The sequence below is a fragment of the Oryzias melastigma genome, linkage group LG5 (assembly GCF_002922805.2).
Source record: "Oryzias melastigma strain HK-1 linkage group LG5, ASM292280v2, whole genome shotgun sequence".
NCBI lineage: Eukaryota > Metazoa > Chordata > Actinopteri > Beloniformes > Adrianichthyidae > Oryzias > Oryzias melastigma.
The window spans coordinates 28,126,265-28,149,518 of NC_050516.1; the positions used below are offsets into that span (position 1 = coordinate 28,126,265).

At 38.7% G+C, this 23,254-nt stretch overlaps 3 protein-coding genes across 4 annotated transcripts in view; 2 read left to right on the top strand and 1 right to left on the bottom strand.

The window, feature by feature from the left end:
• Positions 1-3,212: 3,212 nt before the first annotated feature.
• On the top strand, positions 3,213-5,588 carry si:ch211-222l21.1 (parathymosin). The gene is made up of 5 exons (XM_024270468.1): positions 3,213-3,418; positions 3,950-4,021; positions 4,383-4,446; positions 4,544-4,617; positions 4,691-5,588. Exons 1-5 carry the CDS (start codon positions 3,371-3,373, stop codon positions 4,760-4,762), a joined length of 330 nt encoding a protein of 109 aa, XP_024126236.1. The 5' UTR covers positions 3,213-3,370; the 3' UTR covers positions 4,763-5,588.
• Positions 5,444-18,320, bottom strand: slc45a1 (solute carrier family 45 member 1). Of its 2 annotated transcripts, XM_024270467.2 has the most exons (10): positions 18,060-18,320; positions 17,131-17,571; positions 16,954-17,046; positions 15,236-15,460; positions 13,001-13,887; positions 10,359-10,512; positions 10,107-10,283; positions 9,822-10,027; positions 7,165-7,390; positions 5,444-6,487 (listed from the first exon to the last, which is right to left on the bottom strand). In XM_024270467.2, the coding sequence occupies exons 2-10, from the start codon at positions 17,549-17,551 to the stop codon at positions 6,462-6,464; spliced, it is 2,415 nt and encodes an 804-aa protein (XP_024126235.1). In that variant the 5' UTR covers positions 17,552-17,571; positions 18,060-18,320; the 3' UTR covers positions 5,444-6,461. The 2 variants fall into 2 exon arrangements, with proteins under 2 accessions (XP_024126235.1, XP_024126234.1); XM_024270466.2 differs by having other exon boundaries at positions 5,444-7,390.
• Positions 18,321-20,605: 2,285 nt separating this feature from the next.
• Positions 20,606-23,254, top strand: part of prxl2b (peroxiredoxin like 2B) — a 6,792-nt gene continuing 4,143 nt past the window's right edge. The window contains exons 1-5 of the mRNA XM_024270465.2: positions 20,606-20,814; positions 21,105-21,309; positions 21,547-21,598; positions 22,026-22,089; positions 22,203-22,278. Coding sequence (XP_024126233.1) covers positions 20,752-20,814; positions 21,105-21,309; positions 21,547-21,598; positions 22,026-22,089; positions 22,203-22,278 — 460 coding nt within the window. The 5' untranslated portion in view covers positions 20,606-20,751. The remainder of the gene's footprint in view (positions 20,815-21,104; positions 21,310-21,546; positions 21,599-22,025; positions 22,090-22,202; positions 22,279-23,254) is intronic.

Here is a 23,254-nt window from a genome sequence, read left to right on the forward strand (position 1 = left end):
GACCAGATGCCCGAGCCACCTGAGAAGAGAGGATTGGAAGGAGAAGAGGGCTCTCTCCGGGTGACCAAGATTCTCACCCTCTTTAAGGGAGCGCCCAGCTACCCTTCAGAGAAAACTCATTTCAGTAGCTTGTAGTCGGGATCTCGTTCTTTCGGTCGTGACCCAGAGCTCATGACCATAGGTGAGTACTGGAACAAAGATCGTCCGGTAAATTGAGCTTTCTGGCTCAGCTCTCTTTTCACCACAATGGACCAGTGCAGTGACCGCAAAATGGAGGACACCACTCGAATCCGCCTGACGATCTCACGCTCCGATCTTCCGTGAACAAGACCCCAAGATATTTAATCTCCACCCACCAAGAGAGGGCAAACCACCTTTTGCCGGTCGAGAACCATGGCCTCAGACTTAGCGGTGCTGACTCTCATCCCAGCCGCATCCCAGTCTGCTGCAAACCGCTCCAGTAGATTGTGGAGGTCCTGGCTCAATGAAGCCAACAGGACAACATCATCTGCAAAGAGAAGAGATGAAATCATGTGGTCCCCAAACCAGATCCCCTCCAGCCCCTGGCTAGGCCTAGAAATGTTGTCATTAAAGACTATGAACAGAACCGGTGATAGAGGGCAGCCCTGCATCTTTGTGTACATAGAGCCTGAAAACGGGCGAAGAAACTTGTTTAGCTACGCGTAAACACGAGTTTTGAGGACTGATGTTCGTAACACACGTCTATGCATGTTTACACAGACTTCATTGAAAGTGGTTAGATATTGCAGAAGGTGGTGTGATAGCTAAAGATGTAGATATAGTACAACCAAATTTTCTATTAAAACAAATTTAGTTGCGCACTTAGAAATGAACAAATTGTTACTCCTACAAAAAATTTATTGGTAGAAAATATTAAAATTTGAATAAAAAAGCAGACCATAAATGCCATTGTAGAATTATACAAATTCTAATTTAGAGACCCTGTAACAAGAACCCACTACTGGTAGTAATGTTTCTATTATGATCAATATTGACAGTACTTAATTGTTTTAATAATACATGAGCACACTTTCTTCTTCTTTGTCCATTTGACTGTGGCATCCCAGAGCGAAGTCAACGCTGTGTTGTTCCTGCTCAGTGTAAAAGAAGCAGAAAGAGCCAACCAGAGCTTAAAGGACACTGCTGGTAAAAAACAAAAGAGCTCAGTTTGCCGCCACCAATTCCTCCAATTATTGGGACCCCTCCCCCGTGTAATCTTGACTTCTCCTCTTTGAAGGCCCCCCTTTGCTCTTCCCTCCAGCACAGACATTCCTCAAGTGAAGTCAGGCCTTTGTCCTCCAGACATTTAGGTGAAATTACCTTGTTTGGCTTTTATTTTATTGTCCCCAACAAGAATTACCCAGCATTCAAGAAAAAGTTTTCCATTTTAGAGGCAAATATTTAATTTATTTGAGTTGACATGAAGAAAAGTTTCTTTCATTCAGGATAACTTTCCACAGTCTAATAATATTTCCTATATTTGAAGAAAGTTTAGTGACACATGTGAAGTTAGCAGGAATTTATTATCTTTTTAACGACTTTTCTACATTTGTTTTTGCAGTTTTTTTACCTGCTGAGTTTATAGATTTATTTTTGCTTTTTTGCAGACATGTGAAAACATGTAAAGTTAGGCAAAAAAAAAAAAAAGACAGAAAAAAAACACAGGAAATGATCTCACAAACACTCCCCCCTCTTTCTGATTGCTCCAATTTTCCAGCTACGGAGAAAGAGTGAGTAATGCCTGCTGCTGCTGCTGCTGCTGCTGCTGCTTTTAGGTCTCCTCCACTGATCCTCCCATAGTTTTACAGCAGCGGCTACGTTCACTGGTTATTAGGAGGCCTTTTTCAAAGCTTTTGGGGAGTTTTAATAGTTCCTTATTATGTAATACAACCACACTTCAATAAAAACATGTATTTTGTTAATAAAAATTATCTTTATAGGGTGCATGTAAGAGTTTATCATATCTTTACGACATCAAATTTGAAATTAAATGAAGATTTTATTCAATATGAGAGAGAAACACTTCACTGAGGGAAAAAATAAATAAATCTTGAAGTTGCCAGCGCACCCTTTGATCTCTGTGAGTAATTACACTGTCCGTAATTATATTTCTGCTGAATGTGGGTTGAATGACAACACAGGGCCCGGAGGCTTCATCAGACTTAGTGGCTTGAATCCCAGCATGGCACGAGATGATAACTGAGGCGGTTGCAGGATTAGGTTTTCGAAGGTCCTAAAATTAGAGGGTGAAGAAAAACTTGTGTTAAGAAAGTCTGCCTGCATGTGTTGAGACAAGTTCCAGACTTGACAAAAATATCTACTTTTCTGAGGAGAAGCAAATATGTTTCTAGTGCAGAAAATGGGAAAAATGTAGCTTTGTTGATCTGATTATGATTTTAATTTTAAAAGATTTCAAAAATATGACATTAAAACTACTGACACTGCAAATATGCACTGTGCAGATTTTCCCACACACAGAAAAAAATCTATCTGACTTCACAATTGTTTGAATTCCAGTAAAAACAAATGTGCATTTTTAAGTTTTTTTAGAAAAATAATTTCAAAAGGAGTGATTTACTGTTTCTGATGATAAATCTGAACAACAAACACCAATAACCTTTAAAAAATCTACTCAATAAAACTTGAATTAATTTCAAATGGATGTTTTGTTTAAGTAATATGATAAAATTGTTTTTAGTTTACAAAAAAAATAATTTACATAGTTTAAAAAGAAAACAAATGGGGAAAAAAATGTAATCTCACATTTTCTCGAAAGACTTAACAATGGAAAGAAGGAGTGACTGCTTTTCACTTTAGTTTTTTTTTTTTTTTTCGTTTTTGTTTGTAATTTGATATCCCAGATCGTTGAGACAATGGATGTTTTGGTGGCAATGTGTGGTTAAACTCAAACAGCCAATTACTTTATGATAATATTCGGTTACTAGTACTATTTTTGGACTACACAAACCAACCACTTACTCACAATTGTGGCGTTTTATTGCAAAAAATCAAACCAAAGTAACTTGAAGAAAAGAACTGAGGTATCATGGCGCAGCGCTTTAAAAAAAAATCCATCCAATCAACGGTGAGATCTTCAGTAGGCGGGACATCATGCTCCGATTGACAAGCTTATCATCCAATAAACAGTCGAGTTGGTTGAAATCAGCCAATAGTAGGCGAGTAGGAGTGGACGCAACCAACGAGAGTGGATTTTCAACGAGAGCGAGAGAAAAGCGGAGAAGGGCAGACATCATTTCTTTCTCAGCGTCTCAGGACTAGCCACACAAAGACACGGAGAAAAAAAAGATTGTAGGACTTTAGCTATTTAAATTATTTAACTAAATCAGAAATGGCCGAGGTATTGGACTCTACCACCACTAAGGAGGTCTCAGCAAAGGTAGGTTTTTTGTTGGCCCCTTTTTTCCCTCTTCATTTGAAGTGTGGCGTTCATTCATTGACTTGTAAAGTTTTTGTTGTCGCTTATTTAACAACACTTGTGTTTTTTAAAAAAGGAAATAGTTTTTTTTTTCGCGGTTCAATGAAACATTTGTGTTACTCCGGCTTAAGTTCGAACGGTAGTGGCCGGAACGAATGTCGACATTTTCTTTTTTTGAGTTTTCACACTCGGAAGCTTTTGTGTGGTCGCTGAAGAGCGCGTGCTTGTAAATTCCCTATTGTACAAACAAAGCGGTAAAACGGTGCAGCTGGTGAAGCGGAGCTGCTGTGGGCGGGAAGCTGCTGCGCGTTCACAATGCGCGGCATGGGTGAGCGACACCAATTTGGGGGGTAGGGGGGAGTTAGTCCGAACCAATTTAAACTTTACATGCCGCTTTTTTAATGCCCTTTTTGATTAAGAATGTACTACAAAAATAATTTGAATGTATTTTGACTTGTATTAACGTCACTTATTTTTATTTTTAATTGTTAGGAGTTGAAGGAGAAGAAAGAAGTGGAGGCGGAGGAGAAGCCCGAAAGCGAGGACGCACCTGCTAATGGCACAGTGAGTCTGAGACACACAGCGGCCTCGCGGCCTTTTGTCTCGCGCCCGTCTCCGTGCAGGTGCCGCCGCTGCACACGGTTCAGCTGCTCCCCTCCACGCTGCTTTTGTTAAGGTTGTGAAATGGCACAGATGTTGTTGGCTAGCAACCCTGCGGACGTCTCAATTGGTTTGTGTAGTCTGTTCGTTTTCCCGCAGCTTTGCAGTTAATCCCATGGGGAGGCAATACGAGTTCCATATTCATGCCCTTTTTTAGTAGAAAGAGTTTCAGAAATGATGGTGTTTCAGCACCCCTCTGGCGATACTGTCCTTCAGATTTGGTCGTATATTTGTGAATCCATTTCTAACCGGGTTGTCCTTTCAGAATGGAGCGGAACACAGTGAGGAGAAAAAAGAAGAAACCACCGAGGAGGAGCAGAAAAATGGAGGTACGTCAAACTGTGAATGTCGCAGACATTCATCGTTGTTGTGCATGTAAGCTTAAAAGTGAAGGCAGTCATTACTGAACTCTCTCTTTGCTTTCAGACGATGCTGAGGAGGCGCCCCCTGCCGACGAGACTGATGCACAGCCTGTAAAGCGTGCAGCTGAGGAGGAGGAGGTGGGCTGATGTTTAGAAGGACTGTTTGTGTCTCCTTGTCTTTTTTTGTGTTGACGCTTTTCTTATTTATCAGGAAAAAGAGGACACAAAAAAGCAGAAGACAGAGGAAAACGGCGATTCGAAAGAGGCAGAAGTGGAGGCCTAAGCCTTTTGTCCTGCTACCCCGTTGGCAACAGCGTCTCAACAGTCCGGTCAACATCATATCGTAGAGCTTGTGCATTCTGTATCTTTGAAAGAGATTTTTTCTTTTGGTTCCTTCCACGTTGGCGCATTGCACTGGAGTTTTGACACACAGTGGCCTTCATCATTTTTTTTTAATGAAATGTTATTTATTGGTCTTTAAAAAGGAGCTTTGGTTTTCTTGTACTAATCAGGCCACATCTTGAGATTTTTTTCCCCTCATTTCATTTCCATGCATTAGTATACTAGGAGCACAATTTCTACTATGTCCTTGCTGACCAGATGATTCATACTGAGGCAGCTGCTCACCTCCAAGGCTCATAATGACCTCGCTGACACACTTAAAGGACCAAAGATAAGTTTTAAGTGGGGAATAATAGAAAGTGATTAGCATTATTAGTTGAGGTGTCCTTTTATTCGTTTGAGCTGCTACTTAACCCCCGGTTGCCCCGTTAGCATGACAGATTGTGCAAATGAGTTAAGGGGCTCTTGTCATGCGCCTCCACAGAGATATTGTTTAACCGTTTCCTGTGGGGTAAGGATTCTGTAATGTTAATTGACCCCTCTTAAATCTTAAAGCTTTGGTCATTTGTTTCTGTATGCATTCCACACAAGTTTGTACCATATAAACTTTTGTTTTCTTGCATTTTTTTTTTTGAGTTTTATGTTGTGGTTGGGTATCCGTGTTTGGTGTACAAGACTGCCTTTTTCAAAACCAGAATGGCATTTGGTTACTTCAGCCATTGCTTTGTATATTCTGATTAAGAAATAAATTTGTCTTTTTACTTAAACGTGTCTGTTCTGTGTGTGAAATGTGTCAGAAGGTCCAGTTTTGTAAGTGTATGATGTCACTTGACCCATTTTTCCTTTACATGGAAAATGGCTGGCTTGGATGCAGGAAGGAACAAGGATAATTTCACTTGGTAATGGAACAGGGTGCAACAATTCAACGATGCGGTGCATTTTGGCTCCCTCTTGTGGCAAAAGATGAGAACTTCACTGGCCGATTTAGGCGGAAGTGGTTTTACAAAATAAAAGCACAAAGACGGACGTCAAAAAATGGCAAAACTATGATTTTAATTTGATCTAAATCCTGAACAAAAGTAGCTTTTACATAAATGCTAATATAGGTAATACCATATAGCAAAGTATTCAAGCAAGCTGCAACAGCATGTGTAATAGTCACTGTTTCCTTGGAAACATTAGCATGGCGTGCCTCCAGTTACTCAAAGAGGCTTTATTATTATTATTAGGAAATTATTGACATTCTGCAGAGAAAATTGTTCAATGGAACCATATTAGCTTTATATCTTTTGCGTAAGATTTACATGTGATTAGCGCCCTGATATCAGGTACAGAAGTGCTGCAGATCAGTTGACATCACGCATCAAACAAAAACAAAAAAAATGGCTTCTTTTTTTGGTGATGAAAAGATGGAGTGAAAAACTTCAGAGAAGATCATTGCTTACAACTGCACTAATGAGATGGAACAAAGGCCTCCTATCTGAAACATGCGCCCTCACGATGACAAAATGCACTTGGCCATGTGATTCCCCTGTTTTTTTTTTTTTTTTTAAGGATGTCCATCTTCAGGGTTACCCACAGTTCACGAGTCTTCTCTTTGCTCTTCTTCTGTTTTGCCCGGTTTCCGACTGAATGCTGATTCACACCCCAGTTTCAACTTCTCTTCCTGACAATGACAAGAATCACTGTCAATTTTACAACGGAGTGGCAAGAGAGGAGGATGACGGCACACAGAGCTGCGTGTGGCTTCGGCTTCGGGAATTTGCCCTCGGGACACATTTTTGGTGAAAATAAATGACAAAATTTCTATTTTAAATGTGCGAAAAATCTCTTTTTCTAGTGGGAAAAGCTAAAATATGCCTAAAAATAAACGGAGAGAGGAGATATCTGGCAGCACCATCATTAAGAATCCTGCTGTCAGTGCGATGCTCAAATGCAAACTCAGAGAAACAGGCAGGTAGACATTCATTTGGCCCTAAAACAGAAGCTGTGTGACATCACGCCGTACTGCAGCTCATGCAACTATTAGGCAAAGAAAGAGAGTGGTTAGCTTGCAGTCATAAACTCCAAACATCAAACTAAACAAGCTGGAAATAATAAACAGGACTTTACACAATCAGACACACATCCAAAAAAAGCCACACAATCCTTTGCAAAAATAATGGGAATATATGAACAGATTGGTCGTATTTACATATAATATAGTGGTGGCCAATGTCTGTCTGTCTGTCTGTTTGTGACTCTGAGGGTTCATCATGCAGTTAGCTTTAGCGTGTGTGTGCACGGAGGCGTTTTGCTAAGTGTGCACCAACAGTGGCCGGGTCTCGCTTTCGGGGGGCTCACCCTCAGGGGGGGGCAGCTGGTACACCACGCAGAGAGAGGAGTACAGGCAGCCCACGAATGACATCAGGCTTGCAAAGTACATCACTCCCTGAGCCCCTCCCACCAGTGAGGTCAGAGGTCCCATTGCCACAGAGACCAGGATCTGAGCCAGGAAATACTGGCAGCTGAGCAGAGAAATGTCCACCCCCATTCCTCGTCTGGTCCCCTCTTCTGATGAGCCACAGAACTGAAAGACACACAAAAAATAAAAAATATTTATGTTCTTTGATTTACTGTAACAGTACGTTAGCACGATAGGCGTCCTTCCAGTTGATTTTGAAGGAAAAAAGCGGCGTGAGCGCCGCTTTTTTCCTTCAAAATCAACTGGAAGGACGCTGACGCATCTGAGGTTAAAGGGTTATCATGTTCTTATGGCATTTTTTTAATGATGGAGGACAAATAAAACAAAAATTCAGATTAAAATGCTATTCTCATGTTATTTGATTTTAGAAAAAAAAAAAACTTATTTCTTCACAAATGCGCTTTTTTTACCTATTGGTGAATTTAAAAAAACACATCACTTTGCAAGAAGGAGAAAAACCCTTTTGCTTTGCAGTTTTTAAGCATTTTACCAAAAAAATATTTTATTAAATGAATTAAAAACAGTAACATGAACTGTTAAGATCACAACATCCTCTTCATCCAACACAGATTGAGTTTGGAAACAAGTATAGTTTAAAATCTGGTAAATATGGTGTAAAAATGTTGGCTCATTTGCATTTTTCTTACTGACTTGTGGGATCTTTTTATCAGACAAACATCCCATATTGAAATAATACTAAATAATAATAATAATAATGATAATACAGTTATTATAAAAAATAAAAGTCCACATATATTTTCCTTAGTGTAAAGTATCAAAATTCTATCATGATAAAATATTTTTTTAATGTATGATTGTATTAAAAGTATGAATATTATTGTTATTAATGGCCCGATGTTAACCTGTGCTAACTTGACAATTTTTACAATATATATTTTTATGGGAAGTAAAATATTGAAAGTTATTTAAGGTTTAAGTTGATTTATTCTGGAGTAATATTTCTGCCTTTTTATTATTCATAATTAAGTTAAAGCATTACGGTTTTAAAGTTTTAAACATTGGCATTCTGCAAGCTTTTTGGAGTATTTTGGCATTGACTAAGATTTTTTTAGGCTATTTTGAAGTTTAGCTAATATTTCAGCTACATGCTAGCTGTTTTGGCTTCTTTTGGCTTTTTTAAAGTGTTTTTTTTTGTCTGTTTTGGAGTTAGGCTAATATTTACACGCTAGTGGATTTGGCTAATTTAGGCTTTTAAAACCTTTTTAAGGCTATTTTGAAGTTTAGCTAATATTTCAGCTACATGCTAGTTGTTTTGGCTAATTTAGGCTTTTAAAATCGTTTTTTAGGCTATTTTGAAGTCTAGCTATTTTTTCAGCTACATGCTAGCTGCTTTGGCTATCATAGTTTTTTTGTTTGATTTTTAGTTTAATTTGGCATTTAGCTAATATTTTAGCTAGCTATCAGCTTTAGCGTTTTTAGCTATCAGCATTAGCATCCTCGGCGGCCAAATTCAGCTTACAGCATTAACACTAGCGCAGGTAATGCTATATATGTAGTTCATAATTATGCTAAAAAGTTAAGGTTTTAAAGTTTTTTTTATATTTATTTTACGTGTTCAATAAATGTTTATTCTGTTCGGCCTGCGACCTAATGCGTGTTTTGGATTTTGGCCCCTTGTGTGATTGAGTTTGACATCCCTGGTTTAGAAGAAAACACTTTATCTATGATTTCTTAGCCATTTATTCCTAAAACATATATTTAAGATAATTAAATAAGATAATTTAAGATAATTATAATAATTTTTCTCTCAAATATAAACATGAGACCAGTGGTTTAGATTCATTTTTTAAAACAAATCTATATGTGCTTCAATCGTATTCTAATAATAAACTACTTTTAACATTATTTTCTTACTTATCTGAGATATTAAAATAATAAATACTAATGACAAAACTCAATTAGCTAAAATAAATTAGCTACAAACTTCTTATTTACTGAAATTGTTAGGATTTTTGTTCAATGACTCCGGTGCCTCAGGTTGCAGACCCCTGGTGTAGACCGATTAGATAACACATTTACAAAATAATCCAAACCAGATCATCTAAGAAGGTTAGGACGGCTATGATAACTTCTATTTATACTAAGTTTAGATTTAACATGTGTTCAAAAGTCCTTTGAAAGCATGACTGACCTAATTTTTATATTTTCACCATTAAAGATGACAAACAGAGATTAAAAGTATTCCACAAATAAATTCACTTTTCTCTAACTTGTTGGTTATTACGGACTTTGTGACACATAGTTTTACTATTTTTGGTTATAATTTTTTTGCAGTACTTCAAAATAGCTCGCTTCTATTTTAAAAATTGATTGCAATGTCCCCCTCTTCAGGCACTCTGGAACCTCCGGGAGTTTTCTAATGGGCATGAGCTTGAATTAAAAGGTCACAGTCCGTTAAAGAGTGAGAATTTTGTTTTTAAACCGAATCCATTTTTTAAAAATGCTCTAAAAAGGAGCATATAAAGTAGACAATTGATCATAAATTGTCATTTTTAGCATCAAACTGAATTCTTACCTGAGGACTCTGGTAGTATTCACACAGCAGAGAGTAAGGCAGCGTACACAAAGAGGAGAAGAGCACCCCGTAGGTGACACAGAGCGAAAGTACAACGTAGAGGTTGGTGGACAGCGTTGCGAGGCCTGTGCCTAAACCAAATGCAAGGTAGGCAAAAAAATAGAGAGTGCGAAGGGAGAAACGCTCCTCTAGTTTCTCCAGTATGGCTGGTAGAAGAAAACAACAAAAGACAAGTGTTAGATAAATAAATATTAAACATAAATCGCTCCAAAACAAAGGATTTACCTGAGTAGAAAGCAGCACTGAATGCATAGATGCACATGCCCCAGCAACCCATGCTGACCCCAGCGTTGTAGCGTTGGTAAGCCTCAGAGTCGTGGGGGGCTTTGGGATCTCCTTCAAACACAACCTCCCCCATGAAGTCGGTGTAGAAGAGAAGCATGCCCTCGAAAGACAGCCAGCCTGCACCGCAGACACATGAACCTCAGTCAGGTGGCTCTGCAGGAACGTCTCTTTAAGGTAGAAAAGGCCTCTCACCTAAAAAGTGATTGGTGCATAAACTCCGCAGGGAGGGGGGCATCCTGTAGATGGCTATACACAGCAGCTTCATTGACATTTGGGATTCCCCCGTCTCCACATTCTCAGTCAGATCACTCTCGTAGCGCACTCCGTTCAGCAAAATGTTTGCGACCTGCCCCAATAAAAAGCATTAAAAATGGGTGGATGTTTTTATTATTATTTTTTTTTATAAATTTGTATGGGGTCAAATCAGGATCCGCCTAAAGCAGGGGGGTCAAAGTCAACCGCACAGGGGGCCAAAATCTAAAACGCATCTTGAGTCGAGGGGCAAACAGAATAAACATTTATTGAATACACTAAATTTACAATTTTAAAACTTTAAAAACATAACTCTTTAACATTACTATGAATTAAAAACAGGCAGGAATATTATTACAGAATAAATCAACTTAAACCTTAAATAACTTTCAATATTTTACTCCATAGAAATATATTTTGTCAAAATTATGCAAGTTAGAAGTAAGATAAAACACAATATTTAATAACGATAAAATAAAATGATCTGGAGGGACAGATCCGACCTCGGGCGTTGACTTTGACACGTGGTTTAAAGTGAAAGAAAAAATAGATTGAAAATTTGAAAAAAAGATTGTAAATTTAAAAAAAAATTACAAATTTGAAAGCAGTTTTAAACTAAAAAACACATATTGAAAACTTGAAGGAATAATTGAAAAAAAAATTTGAATGTTTGAAAAAAAATACAGAAAATCTGAAAACTTAAAAAAATCTATTACCACTTTTAAAAAAAGTGTATTTGTACTTTCCTTTTTACTTTTTTGTTTCTCCCCTTTTTGCTTTCAGTTCTCAGTTTTCAGTTTCAATTCAGAGTTTTCAAGTTTTCGCTGCTGAGTTAATCCTAATTTTCCATGGGGGCGGGGCTTTGAGCTCATTGGCTGCCGGGACAAGTTTCCCATGATCCCCTAAGAGGTACTGGGGATGTGACTTGTTTTCTGCTGCCGAACGCTTTCTGTTTATGTCACCGCCTGCGTCGCCCCACTTTAATCAAACTTAGGGAGAGTAGTGTCACTTCTGTGCAGTTTACCATCGCTAATATCGCATTTAAAGGATTTTTTTTTTTTTTTTGGCGCGACTTTACTGCCATTTTTCATGCATGGAGCACGTGCTGCTTGGCCGAGTAAATGTTCATCATGATTAGATCCTCAATTTATCCTAATGCTAGACTTATTTTTCTATGAAAGTTTGAACAGTGAGAGTTAAAAAATGTGAGAAAAGTGTAAAAATATACATGTGTGTCTGAGAAACGTGTAGTGAGAAACAAACATGTCTCAGTAGCCAAGGAGCTCAAAGCCCCGCCCCCATGTAAAATTAGGATCAGCTCAGCAACGAAAACTCGAAAACACTGAATTGAAACTAAAAACAGAGGACTACATGCAAAGTATGAGGAAGTATTAGTGCCACAAAAAAAAAGTAATTTACGACTTTAAATCTCGTTAATTTAATAAACTTGGAGGGAGCCTACAGTCCAGCGAATGAACGCCGTGAGCTGAAGAAGACTGACTCAACTGTGAATATCGCCTGGATATCAACAGGTAAACTGAATGTTTAAAACGTTACAGATGTTTGTTTGATTTACAGTTTATTAATGTTTTATTCATTGATGGTTGCTTACAGGATCTCTGAAAATCCCATTAATGAAGCTATATCCATATCTGTCCACTTCCAGTGAAAGACCAGATCTCCTCAAACTGTGATGCCTGAAGAGGCCTAGTTTTATGAATTTTCAATGTTTTTGTGCTAACGTAACAGATTATCGTCATTCCTCGATGCTGTTTTGTGTTGAAACGGGATGTTTCTTCTGGAGAAGGAGGCGTCCGGAGCCTCTTTTAATTTCTGCGCATGACAGAGACACGACGTAAGGTGGTGAAAGGGCTTCTGGGTATGTGAATGAAAAGGCAAAATAAAGTGACTCTCCTGTGAACATGTATCTCTGAGCTCTTTACATATGAAACTCCGAACTCCCGACACCAAACCTAGAAATAATTTAAATTTGAATCACCTAAAGGTTGAGAATTTCTTTGTTTTTAACACTGATCTGGAAATAAATCTCCCTGAAAGATGCTCCCCGTCTTTCATGTTCGAGCACGGCTCTAAAACAAACAACTTTGGTTCTTTTCTCATTAATTTACAACTTTTAATCTTGTAGATTTACAATTTTTTCTTGTAAATTTACAAGATTAAAAGTCCTAAACATAGCCTATGACTTTTAAAGTCATAAAAATACGACTTTATTCTCGTAATTTAGCAGTTATTACTTTTTTCTTGTAAATTTACGAGATTTAAAGTTGTAATTTTAAAAATAAAATGTTCTTGATAAAGTGGCCATACTCTGTCGTAGCAAAGAATGAAAACTGAAAAAAAGGAAAGGTGTAAGTAAAAATGAACATTATTTTTTTAATTGGTGATAGTTTGTTTTCAAGTTTCAAATTTTACTTTTCTTTCATTTTTTTTCAAGTTTTCCATATTATTTTTTCACATTTTCAACAATTCCTTCAAGTTTTCAATATGTACTTTCGAGTTTAAAAAAGCTTTCAAATTTACAATTTGTTATCTCAATTTAACCTGATAAATTTGTGACTGACCTGTTGACTGAAGGTGACGGTCCTCCTTCGTCCGTTCTCCAGACCGACGACTTGGGTTGCCATGGGCTCCTCCATCAGTGCGAGACTCTGAGGGCGCTTCAGGATGCCCGCCGTGGAGCCTCGGTGTAATCCCGCTCCAGGCGGAGCCTCGTCTGCAGGCTGAGGTGCACAGTGAGTCTGCGCCTCCCCGTCAGGCTGAGGCTCTTCTCCATCCTGAGCATGCGATGGGGAGGCTCCATCAGCCTGGACCGCTGGAGGATTCCCCGCCGCCTGCACGGACTCGTCCGGAGCCGGGGAGTCCCCTGGAGGCAGAGGCACGGTGGTGGAGTTTGGGGCCAGCGCCTGAGGAGTCTGCTGGCCTGTGTAGCAGTCTATGAGCACACTGTCTATGTAGGAGGTTCCCAACGAGGAGGCAAACTCGTTAATGCCAGTAAGCGAGGTGTCCCTGCTTATAAAGCTGCCGTATTTTGGAGTAAGCGGACTCATGGGGGATATGGGGCTCGTCAGGCCAGCGCAAAGCCGCGCATTAGCGCTGCAGGAATGGGCCAGGGGGTCGGGGTTGCCCGTGTGAGACTTTGAAAAAGTGTAGCTGTAAAGGCCTTCCTCGTCTTCCTGATCCAGTCCGAGAGAAGCTCCGGGGGGAACGGGGGGAGAGGGAGGGAGAGGGAGGCTGGGGCTCTTCAGATGGTTTTTGCTGGAGTTTTTGCTCGTCTGGCTCTTTGGTAGGGGCCTCTCAGGGATGCTCGTTAAAGTCATGGCTGTAGCAATCACCAAAGTGATACTTGTAAACAAGTATATGACCCGCAGCTGACCCCCCATCGACCTCCCAAACTGGGTTTGGTCCCAGTTGATTCCACCCACGATGTAGCCAAATCCTCCTCCTAGTCCTGTGGAGACAAATGAGAATGCCAATGTACTAGGGATACGGAGCATTTGGGCAGCGATACCATCAATATTGCTGATATCGATATTGATACCAATATCGATATTTTTCTATATTTGCGGCAGAGATCTCACAGGACTGCCGAGAATGGTCAGACAGCGATTTAGCTTTTTGGTGATACAGAAAAGTTTCAAACATGAGTGGAAATATCAAAATCCGCGGGCCGGTATCAATCCAATACCAACAAGAGATCAATACTATTGATATTTAGGATCGATCCGCCCAGCACTACAATGTAATCTAAAACTGCTTTATCAGACGTTTCTGCAGAAAATAATAAATGTTTGTGTGGATGGGATAAAATTATCTTTGGATAACCTTTTGTTTTCCTCCCATGACAGGATGATTAATGTGTCCACCGCTCCCCAATATTGAAAAAAAATCGTGTTTCCAAACAAACACAGATGATTTTTCACAAGTTCTGTCAACTTTAAAGATGCAATTCAATAAAAAATTGTGTTTTTAACATGTTCTTTAGGCTTTTTTTAAATGATGGAGGACATATACAAAGAAAATTAAGATTAAAATTACGTTTTTGAGTATTTCTTTAATTAAATTGTTGTAAATCAGGAGCAGAAGAAAAAGTACAAGTGGAAAAAGCATCTAAGTTTGACGTAGAAGTTACAAAGCCACAAGCTCCCTGCTATGCTCCATTCTAAAGCATCTACTTGCCGACCAATAGATCCATGAACATCTTTGTTTTCCTCGTCTGAGCTGACACCTAGTTCTAAACCAGGGGTCTCAAACTGGTGACCCACGGGGCATTTGTGACCCCCAAGACCAGAGGTCTGCAACCAGCAGCTCCAGATCCACATGTGGCTCTTTGGCCAAACATAAAATAAGTCATGGAGACTGCTGACCCAGCCATGTCGACCATCTGAGTCAGCAGCTCCCTGCTAATGACTGCCTGACCAAAACTACCTAAAGAAATAAACAAAGCCTGGGAAGTAAGACTACCAAGGTCCAACCCCAAACTAAAATAACAATATTATATACTATACAAACTGTACAGCTGGATAAGTCCAACATTGCAACATTTTTGTTGCACTGCTAACGTTAGGTGGGCTTGTGAGGGGCTGTAAACAAAGGAATGATGGGAAATGTGGGCAGGCTCACTCTGTGTCAACAATCAACCCACAACTTAGAGGTGAATTTCTACTGTGAAAAACTTTGTCCTGGGCAAAGACACAGGTATTTTTGATTTTAGTAAAAACAGCAATATCATAATTAAAAGACCACTGAGAACGCTTTTACAATAGACCTAAAGATGATGGAAGTGTGGTTTCATTTACCTGCTAGTAACGCGTGAATGTTCAGGCCCCGATCCTGGTCCTCTGGGCTGCACACGTCCATCATGTAGGCGTGGCTTGGGTTGTCGGCTGAATCGGCGCTGAAGTCCATCAGAACCACGCCGCAAATAGTTAGCACGATGCCCCACTTGTGATTGGATGCTGTGTCGGCCAGAACGCCGCCGATGTCTCGCCCATTTAACACCAGAGTCAGACCAAACAATGCCCCTGCAAGGAGGGATGGCAGGGTTTAGCAAAAACTCTCAAGAGGAAAAAGGTATAAATAGGATTTTACAGCTTATTTTTATATCTTTGTTTAATGACAAACTTTATCTTCTTTATGTACAATCAATACGGCAATCTTTAGGTGTCAAAGTCAAGGCCCAGTGGCCGAACACGGCCCTGCAGATCATTTTAATTTATTGTTATTAATAGCCCGATGTTATCTTGTGCTGATTTCTAACTTGTGTAATTTTGACAAAATATAATTCTATGGAGAGTAAAATATTGAATAATATTCCAGCCTATTAATTATTCATTATTATGTTAAAAAGTTATGGTTTTAAAGTTTTAAAAATTGGCATTCTGCTAGCTCTTCTGACTCATTTACGAAGATTTTTAGGCTATTTTGGAGTTTAGCTAATATTTCAGCTACATGCTAGCTGTTTTGGCTAATTTAGGCTTTTTAAACATTTTTTTAGGCTATTTTGAAGTTAGCTATTTTTTTCAGCAACATGCTAGCTGTTTTGGCAAACCTAAGGCTTTTTTTGTTTGTTTTTTAGACCATTTTGGCATGTAGCTAATATTTTAGCCGGCTATCAGCTTCAGCGTTTTTAGCTATCAGCACTAGCATCCAAATTCAACTTACAGCATTCACACTAGTGCAGGTAATGCTATACATCGTGTTCATAATTATATTACAAAGTTAAGGTTTTAAAGATTTTTTTTTGCTGTTTTGGAGTTAGGCTAATATTTACATGCCAGCTGTTTTGGCTAATTTAGGCTTTTAAAAACATTTTTTTAGGCTATTTTGAAGTTTAGCTATTTTTTCAGCTACATGCTAGCTGTTTTGGCTAATTTAGGCTTTTTTTGTTTGTTTTTTAGACCATTTTGGCATGTAGCTCATATTTTAGCTAGCTATATATTCAGCGTTTTTAGTTATCAGCGCTAGCATCCTCGGCAGCCAAATTCAGTTTACAGCATTCATACTAGTGCAGGTAATGCTATACATCTTGTTCATAATTAAATTAAAAAGTTAGGGTTTCAAAGTTTTTTTGGCTGTTTTGGAGTTATGCTAATATTTAAGCGCTAGCTGTTTTGGCCAATTTAGGCTTTTAAAAACGTTTTTTAGGCTATTTTTAAGTTTAGCCATTTTTTCAGCTACATGCTAGCTGTTTTGGCAAACCTAGGCTTTTTTTGTTTGTTTTTTAGACCAATATGGCATGTGGCTAATATTTTAGCTAGCTATCAGCTTCAGCGTTTTTAGCTATCAGCGCTAGCATCCTCGGCAGCCAAATTCAGCTTACAGCATTCACACTAGCGCAGATAATGCTATATATCTAGTTCATAATTATCTTAAAAAGTTAAGGTTTGAACATTGTTTTTTTTTTAAACTAGTTTCAATAAATGTTTATCCTGTTCGCTCTGCGACCTAATGTGTGTTTTGGATTTTGGCCCCTTGTGCGACTGAGTTTGACACCCCTGCTTTACACCCGTCTTACCAACAGCCAACGCAAAAATAAAAGGTCGTCTCCTCCCAAACCGAGATGTACAACGATCACTCCATGCTCCAATGAGAGGCTGAACAAGAAATCCTGCAGGACAGAAAAGGGTGGCTCTTTCAATTACCATTATTGATTATATTGTGATCACAATGTGGATTTGATGAAACCCCTCACCTAGAATGGGACTAATGAACCACACTAAGCTGTAGAATTGATCCGGGAGGCCCATCTGCAGAAGGACGGGGGTCACATAAGCTGTCTCCATGGCATAGCTGAACTCAATACCAAACAGGATGCAGCCGTTGAAGAGCAGCTCCTGAAAGGTCCTTCGTGGGGGGAGCTCAGTCAGGTCCAGCTGGTCCAGGGGGCAGGGCGTGTTGGGAGGGGGTGGCGGTGAAGGTCGTATCAGCTTCCTGCGCTTTGGCTGTCTTTGGAAGTTGTTGGCTCTGTGGCTGAGGTGTCGGGTGGTGGACGTTGGGAAGCTGGCGGTTTTGGGTAAGGAGCTCCTCCATGTGCTTTCCTGAGCTGTGGATGACCTCCCCTCTGGACTGGCCAGAAGAGGGTCACTGGGGGTGCCCATGCCTGGAGATGACATATCTCTCAAGCCAGATCACACTGCAGCACAAAAAATTGTATTATGCAACAACAAATTAAAGGTTATGAAACATAGAAAGTCAATGATTTGAATGTGTCCAGAGAGTTCTGGAGTGCTGCTGATGGTTGTAGTGATACCACGAGGACACTGCAGTCTTCAGCAGAAAAGGGCTGATGAGCACGACGCACTGCAACCAGCGCGCATGCCGTGCGCAGAGTCCATGTGCTCGGCAACGCTGACTACAGCAGTGAATATGCGGCACCATGACGCCCGCTTTTCACTTGAATATTTCATGCGGAGCCATTCCACTGACAAATGTCAAGAAAAAAACGCACCGGGATCGATCGAATTCAGACTGGAACCGGATCATATGCGGACCGCGCGCATCCGCCGGCGGAGCTGCTGCTTTACTCCACCAAAAAAATCTCCACCTGTTCTTCACGCGACATTCAAGTTGAGCTCAGCTGTGGGAGAAGATGAAAAGGGCATGCGAAAAATGGATAATTACCTTGAGGAGGCGGGACGTCATTTATTGCGGCTCAATGGGAAGGAAAACTGGGGGGGAAATGGCGGTGTACGGGGGGGGGGAACATTATATTAACTAAAGGGACATAATTTCTTTTTATTTTCCTTTGATGCAATCATCCCCCCACCCCGCTGCTCCTGCGTCCCTTCTCCTCCTGCCCCCTCTTCTCTCCATTCGCCTCCTCAGCGCGGTCTGGCCTGTGACGTCACGCCCCTCCCTGCAGCATCAGCACCACTGACACATCTGTCCACACCGTGTGTTTCTTGTTGAAAGCACGCGGTCACTGTCCTTTTAACTGCTCATTTTTGTAGTTTAGAAAAGGTTGGACAGAATATTCAGTCCTCTGAGAAGTAAACTAAAAATATAAGTTTTCCATAATATACAAAAATATTATTTCTTCAACCCAATTCTCGGGTTATTCATGTTTGGATGTATTTTTTGGTTACTTTTTTGAGCAATACAATTGTTTATTTGGACAGTGATTTAATTTTGAACCAATTTATGTTTTAATGTTTTTTTTTTACCCTGAATTTTCTTCTGAAATAAATAAACCCAAAAATTTGTATTTTTTGGAAATTTTCAGTGTGTAAATGATTTATTTCTCTCAATTACAGCATTTATTTTCCCCACACACGTGAATTATTATTTCTTTTTTTTCTTTATCCTGGCTAGAATTTGGTGAAACATTTCTGGTACAACAATAATAAATTGATAGATTTTTGTGTCATCTTAAAAAAAGATTTTTAATAACAAAAATAATTAAAAAAAAATGCAAATGCACAAATCTTTTTATTGTTTAAAGGAGCAGAAATGGAGGTTAGAATTAGTGATGCAAGCATTTTATGAGCATAAAGTTCAAATGGATCATTTTCACAACTTTCACTACTTTCTGAAACTGGAAAGTCCCTGTAAGGATTATATTGTGACAGTTATTCAAAGTGTAAAAAGTACTAATCTGACCCTCTTTCTTTCGTAGAATAGCTGGTTTTGAAGAGCTCAGTTTCTCTGCAGCTAATGGACTTTTTTGTGAACCTTTTGGGAAATGTTAATCATCAGGTAATGACTTCTTTAGACTTATATAATGTGATTGCAGAGCAAGTGGGTCATTTCCCTTGTGTCTGACAGATATCAGCCTTTTATGAGACTTGCAGCTCGGAGTTGTGTCCTCAGTTTTTTTAGTGACAGGAAGACCGTCATTAATGGTCTCTCTGAAAATACTTTAAGTACCATTTCAAAGCAGATTTAAGTTTAATTGACTTACATGTCAGATTGTGACCTAAAGGTCGTCAGCCTTTTAGACAAAAAGGATGAGACACCTCCCTGGTGTTAATAAAGTCACAGGAACTGAAGATTTACATTTATAAAATTATTTTTTACCTCTTTGTTTGTGGGTGTTTACTGACAAAAAATAAAGGTGAGGTCAAGAAAAAACAAAAATAAATGACAAGTGATACTGGATTCTAAAAAGAGCAAACTGTGCTTTTTTTATGGACAAAAATCCTCTTTATGTGTAAGTATGTGTCCTCATTTTAGGGAAAGCTCATTTAATAAAAACAAATCATAATGTTGACCTTATGACAGACACAAACAGATTGATTACCTGTTGGTAGTGACTTTTTTTGAATGACAGGATGGTGACCTGTCCAAGGCGTACCTCGCCTTCGCTCAACAGTAACAAGACTATGGCAACCGGATGACCCTGAAAGAGATACAACAGGGTGACAATGTGGATGGGTGGATGGAAAAAATCAGCAAAATAACAAAAAACAACAGTACTTGCAGCGAAAAGAATAAACAAAATATAGCAAAAATATAGCAGAAAAACAAAAATAATCACAAATTTAACTTTTTTTAAGGTTAAATTGGAAAATTAGATAAAAAAATCAAGAATCAAAACACATAATATTATGATATACTTAAGTGTCAAACTAATCCTCACATTTTAATATATTTTTGTTTTTATTATATAGTTTGAGTCACATCTATTGGAAATTCTCTCTATATTTTTTCACACATTTATGTTTTGATACATTTTGAGGATTTTATGTAAATTTCCGGTTCATCTAAAATGATTTGAAAATATGGTTTATTTTTAGCACTCTGTTTATGAACTAAATATTTTGTTGGGCAGGAGATTAAAATATAACAACTTATTCACTTTTATTTAGTTAAAATATTCAAAATGTTACATAATCTGTAATATTTTTTTTGTTTCAACCATGTGTGTCTCCAAAATGTTTGTTTTGTTGCATCAAAAATACACAAATACTATTTTTCCAGACGTTTATGTCCGTCATTGACTATTTTAATGATGCATTTTTTTCTAAATGTATACCATAAAGTAAATGCTAAAAACCTTTGGACTCATTTGTTGAGAAACTTATGCAATCTCCATTACGAAAAACCCGTTTCTCTGCCATGAACTACAAGCTTCATTGTGCTCTCTAAACCCCGCCTCCGATATGTCAGAACGCCTTCCGATTGGTCAGTCTCAGAGCTGGAGTCTACTGTGATTGGAGGAGAGTGCCAAAGTGGGCGTTTCAGGAAGAAAGTGTTTTGCAACTGCTTGTGCGGGTGTTATATACCTGCCAGAGCTTTTACTGCCGTATATCTTTGTCAGTTTTTCTCGAACAAGAAAGAAAGCGGTGTCTTTTTAAACCTTAGCGGTAGAAAAATGGCAAAAGTTGACTTGGCTAAAGTTGGGAAAAATGTGTTGAAGAGCTCGGACAGTGGAGAGGTAAGTAAACGAATGGCCTAAAAACAAGATCAAATTAACTATTTTTTTTAATGTTTCACTATTATTACTTAATATTGTGGTTCGTTTGTATAAAAGTTGCTCTTTGGCTTTAAAATACCTTTGCTTTACTACGTTTTAGCTTAATCAGAGTTGGTTTTGATGAGTGTTTGTGACATAATTAAGATTTTCTGTCTAAAATCAGATAACATATCACTCAAATAGGCTTATGTTTACTTTTTATTAGAATTTACTCTTTTTTACAAACATGTTTTTTCCTCCCTGTCATTCAGCAAGTGGAGCTCCAGTCTCTGTGGCAGGACCAGCCGGTGGTTTTGTTCTTCCTGCGAAGGTTCGGTTGCCAGGTGTGCCGATGGATGGCATCCCAGATCAGCAAGCTGGAGCCAGACCTGAGGGCCGGTGGGGTGTCCTTGGTGGGGGTCGGACCAGAAGAGGTTGGACTGCAGGAGTTCAAGGAAGGAGGCTTTTTCAAAGGATGTAAGGGTCACATGTGTAGTATGACAAACATTCATGTTTCTGCTCTTTCATTCATCACAGTTTCAGGCTCTGTTTATATAAAAATAAATCTGAAATAACTTGTCTACCTTCTTTTATTGCGTAGTGACAGCACCTCCTCAAGCATTTATGGGCTTCACCCTGGGTGTGCCTGTGGATTCTATAACGTTAACTATCTCCTTTGTGTTCAGGTTAATCATTAATCATCTTTTATTTCAGCTATTTACGTCGACGACCAGAAGAAATGTTACAAGGATTTGGGGTTCAAACGGTGAGTTCAGTTCAGGTCAGTAACGGTCCGTGGGACAGAGAAGAAAAACAAACACAACACAAAGTTTCATTTTGAAAAACTCCTGGATTCTCTCCACCACATTCCACTCATCAGCTACTTTCTAAAAGCAGTTGTGCCGACCCCAAAGTTGAAACCCTCAAACTAGCAACACAATACGGGCTTATTTTAGCAGAACAGGGTCAGTGAGGGAACAGAAGAGCCTTCGACTTCAAAGAAAAAATAAATTTGCACTTAACACATGAAAACCAGGAGTCTATTTTCTCCATATATGGATTTATTGCAAAGTTATTCCATAAAAATAATTCATAATATTAAGCTATTTTATGTTAGGAGGATGCTGCTAATAAAAAATATTATTATATTTTGAAAATATTGTTTGTTTGACTTGATTTTATTTTTTTGTCAGGTACACAGCCATTAGTGTTGTCCCTGCTGCTTTGGGGAAGAAAGTCCGGGATATATCTTCAAAGGTCTTTTAGTGAATCCATATGATCAATTTAGCCATTTTTCTTTTTCAAATTTTCTTTCCCCAAACAGCATCTATGGACAATTACAAAAATGAGCTTTCTGTGACTGTTTCTAGGCGAGCGCTGAGGGAATCCAGGGAAACTTCTCCGGAGATTTGCTCCAAAGCGGAGGCATGCTCATCGTGGCTAAAGGTACAGTTGGTTCACACCAAACGGTCTAAGTTGCTTAAAAATAAAACTAAAGAGGTACTGAATTATTTTACTATTATGGATTTGAAAGTGTTGTAGCTGGGCAGATGTTCACACTTCTGTAAATAATGCATGAAAAAGCTACAGTTACAAAGTTCCTCCACTAGAGGGCAGTATTGTATCACATTGTCAGCCACGTGAGTCAAACCTCACTTATTTAGTACTAATAGGGATTTTTATTTTTTTAATACTTCCACCTCTTAAATTGAAATTTGGACTGACATATGATATGAAATTATTCAAAATGGAACGTCAACGAGAAAATCTAATCCAACAAAATGAGGATTGAGGGAAAACAACTTTCCCATTATGTGTGTTGAGTTGGGTCATTTTCAGTGTAAGGAAAAAAAAAAACAGTCCAAATACAAAAGACAATCTTTCCAACTCACTGTTTGTGTGAGGCTCTCCTTCACGTTGCCGTAGGGCGGCTTGCTCTTTTGAAGTTACAGGTCACCGTGTCCCATCATTTAAGCGAAGGTCTTTTCTGTTCAAGCTCAGGTCTCTTTCCATTGATCACAATGTTGGTGTTAATGTGTTTGTGGTTCTTTCTTAATACAAGTTTTATGTTGCACTTTTGCCTGTTAAATGTATTTTTATAGCTTTTTTAGTTGATTATCTTCACTGAACAGATCACCATAAAAACTGGTGTTGTCATACGATTAATTTTTGTGCGATTAATTGACTGTGACCTGTAATTAATAAATCGATTTAATCACAATGATTTTAAACCCAATAGTAGCTTTTAAACGCCTCATTTTGAGGTATTTTATTTAAGTTTGTGACATTGTGACACAGTAAAAGATCAGCATTACACTAAAAATGTGTATTTATTAAGTTTTTTAAATTATAAAAGACTTCCAACCTTTTTTTGCTTCAACATCTGGACAAAAACAAGAGCTAAGAGGTGCCGTTACCATGG

Excerpts from the sequence above, each read along its gene's own strand:
- si:ch211-222l21.1 (XM_024270468.1), top strand. The coding sequence starts at position 3,371 with ATGGCCGAGGTATTGGACTCTACCACCACTAAGGAGGTCTCAGCAAAG. Across the intron at positions 4,022-4,382 it reads ACGCACCTGCTAATGGCACA|AATGGAGCGGAACACAGTGA; the intron begins GTGAGTCTGAGA and ends TTGTCCTTTCAG. Across the intron at positions 4,618-4,690 it reads GTGCAGCTGAGGAGGAGGAG|GAAAAAGAGGACACAAAAAA; the intron begins GTGGGCTGATGT and ends CTTATTTATCAG.
- slc45a1 (XM_024270466.2), bottom strand. The coding sequence starts at position 17,551 with ATGTCATCTCCAGGCATGGGCACCCCCAGTGACCCTCTTCTGGCCAGT. Across the intron at positions 15,461-16,953 it reads TATTTTTGCGTTGGCTGTTG|GGGCATTGTTTGGTCTGACT; the intron begins GTAAGACGGGTG and ends CCCTCCTTGCAG. Across the intron at positions 7,391-9,821 it reads AATACTACCAGAGTCCTCAG|TTCTGTGGCTCATCAGAAGA; the intron begins GTAAGAATTCAG and ends TGTGTCTTTCAG.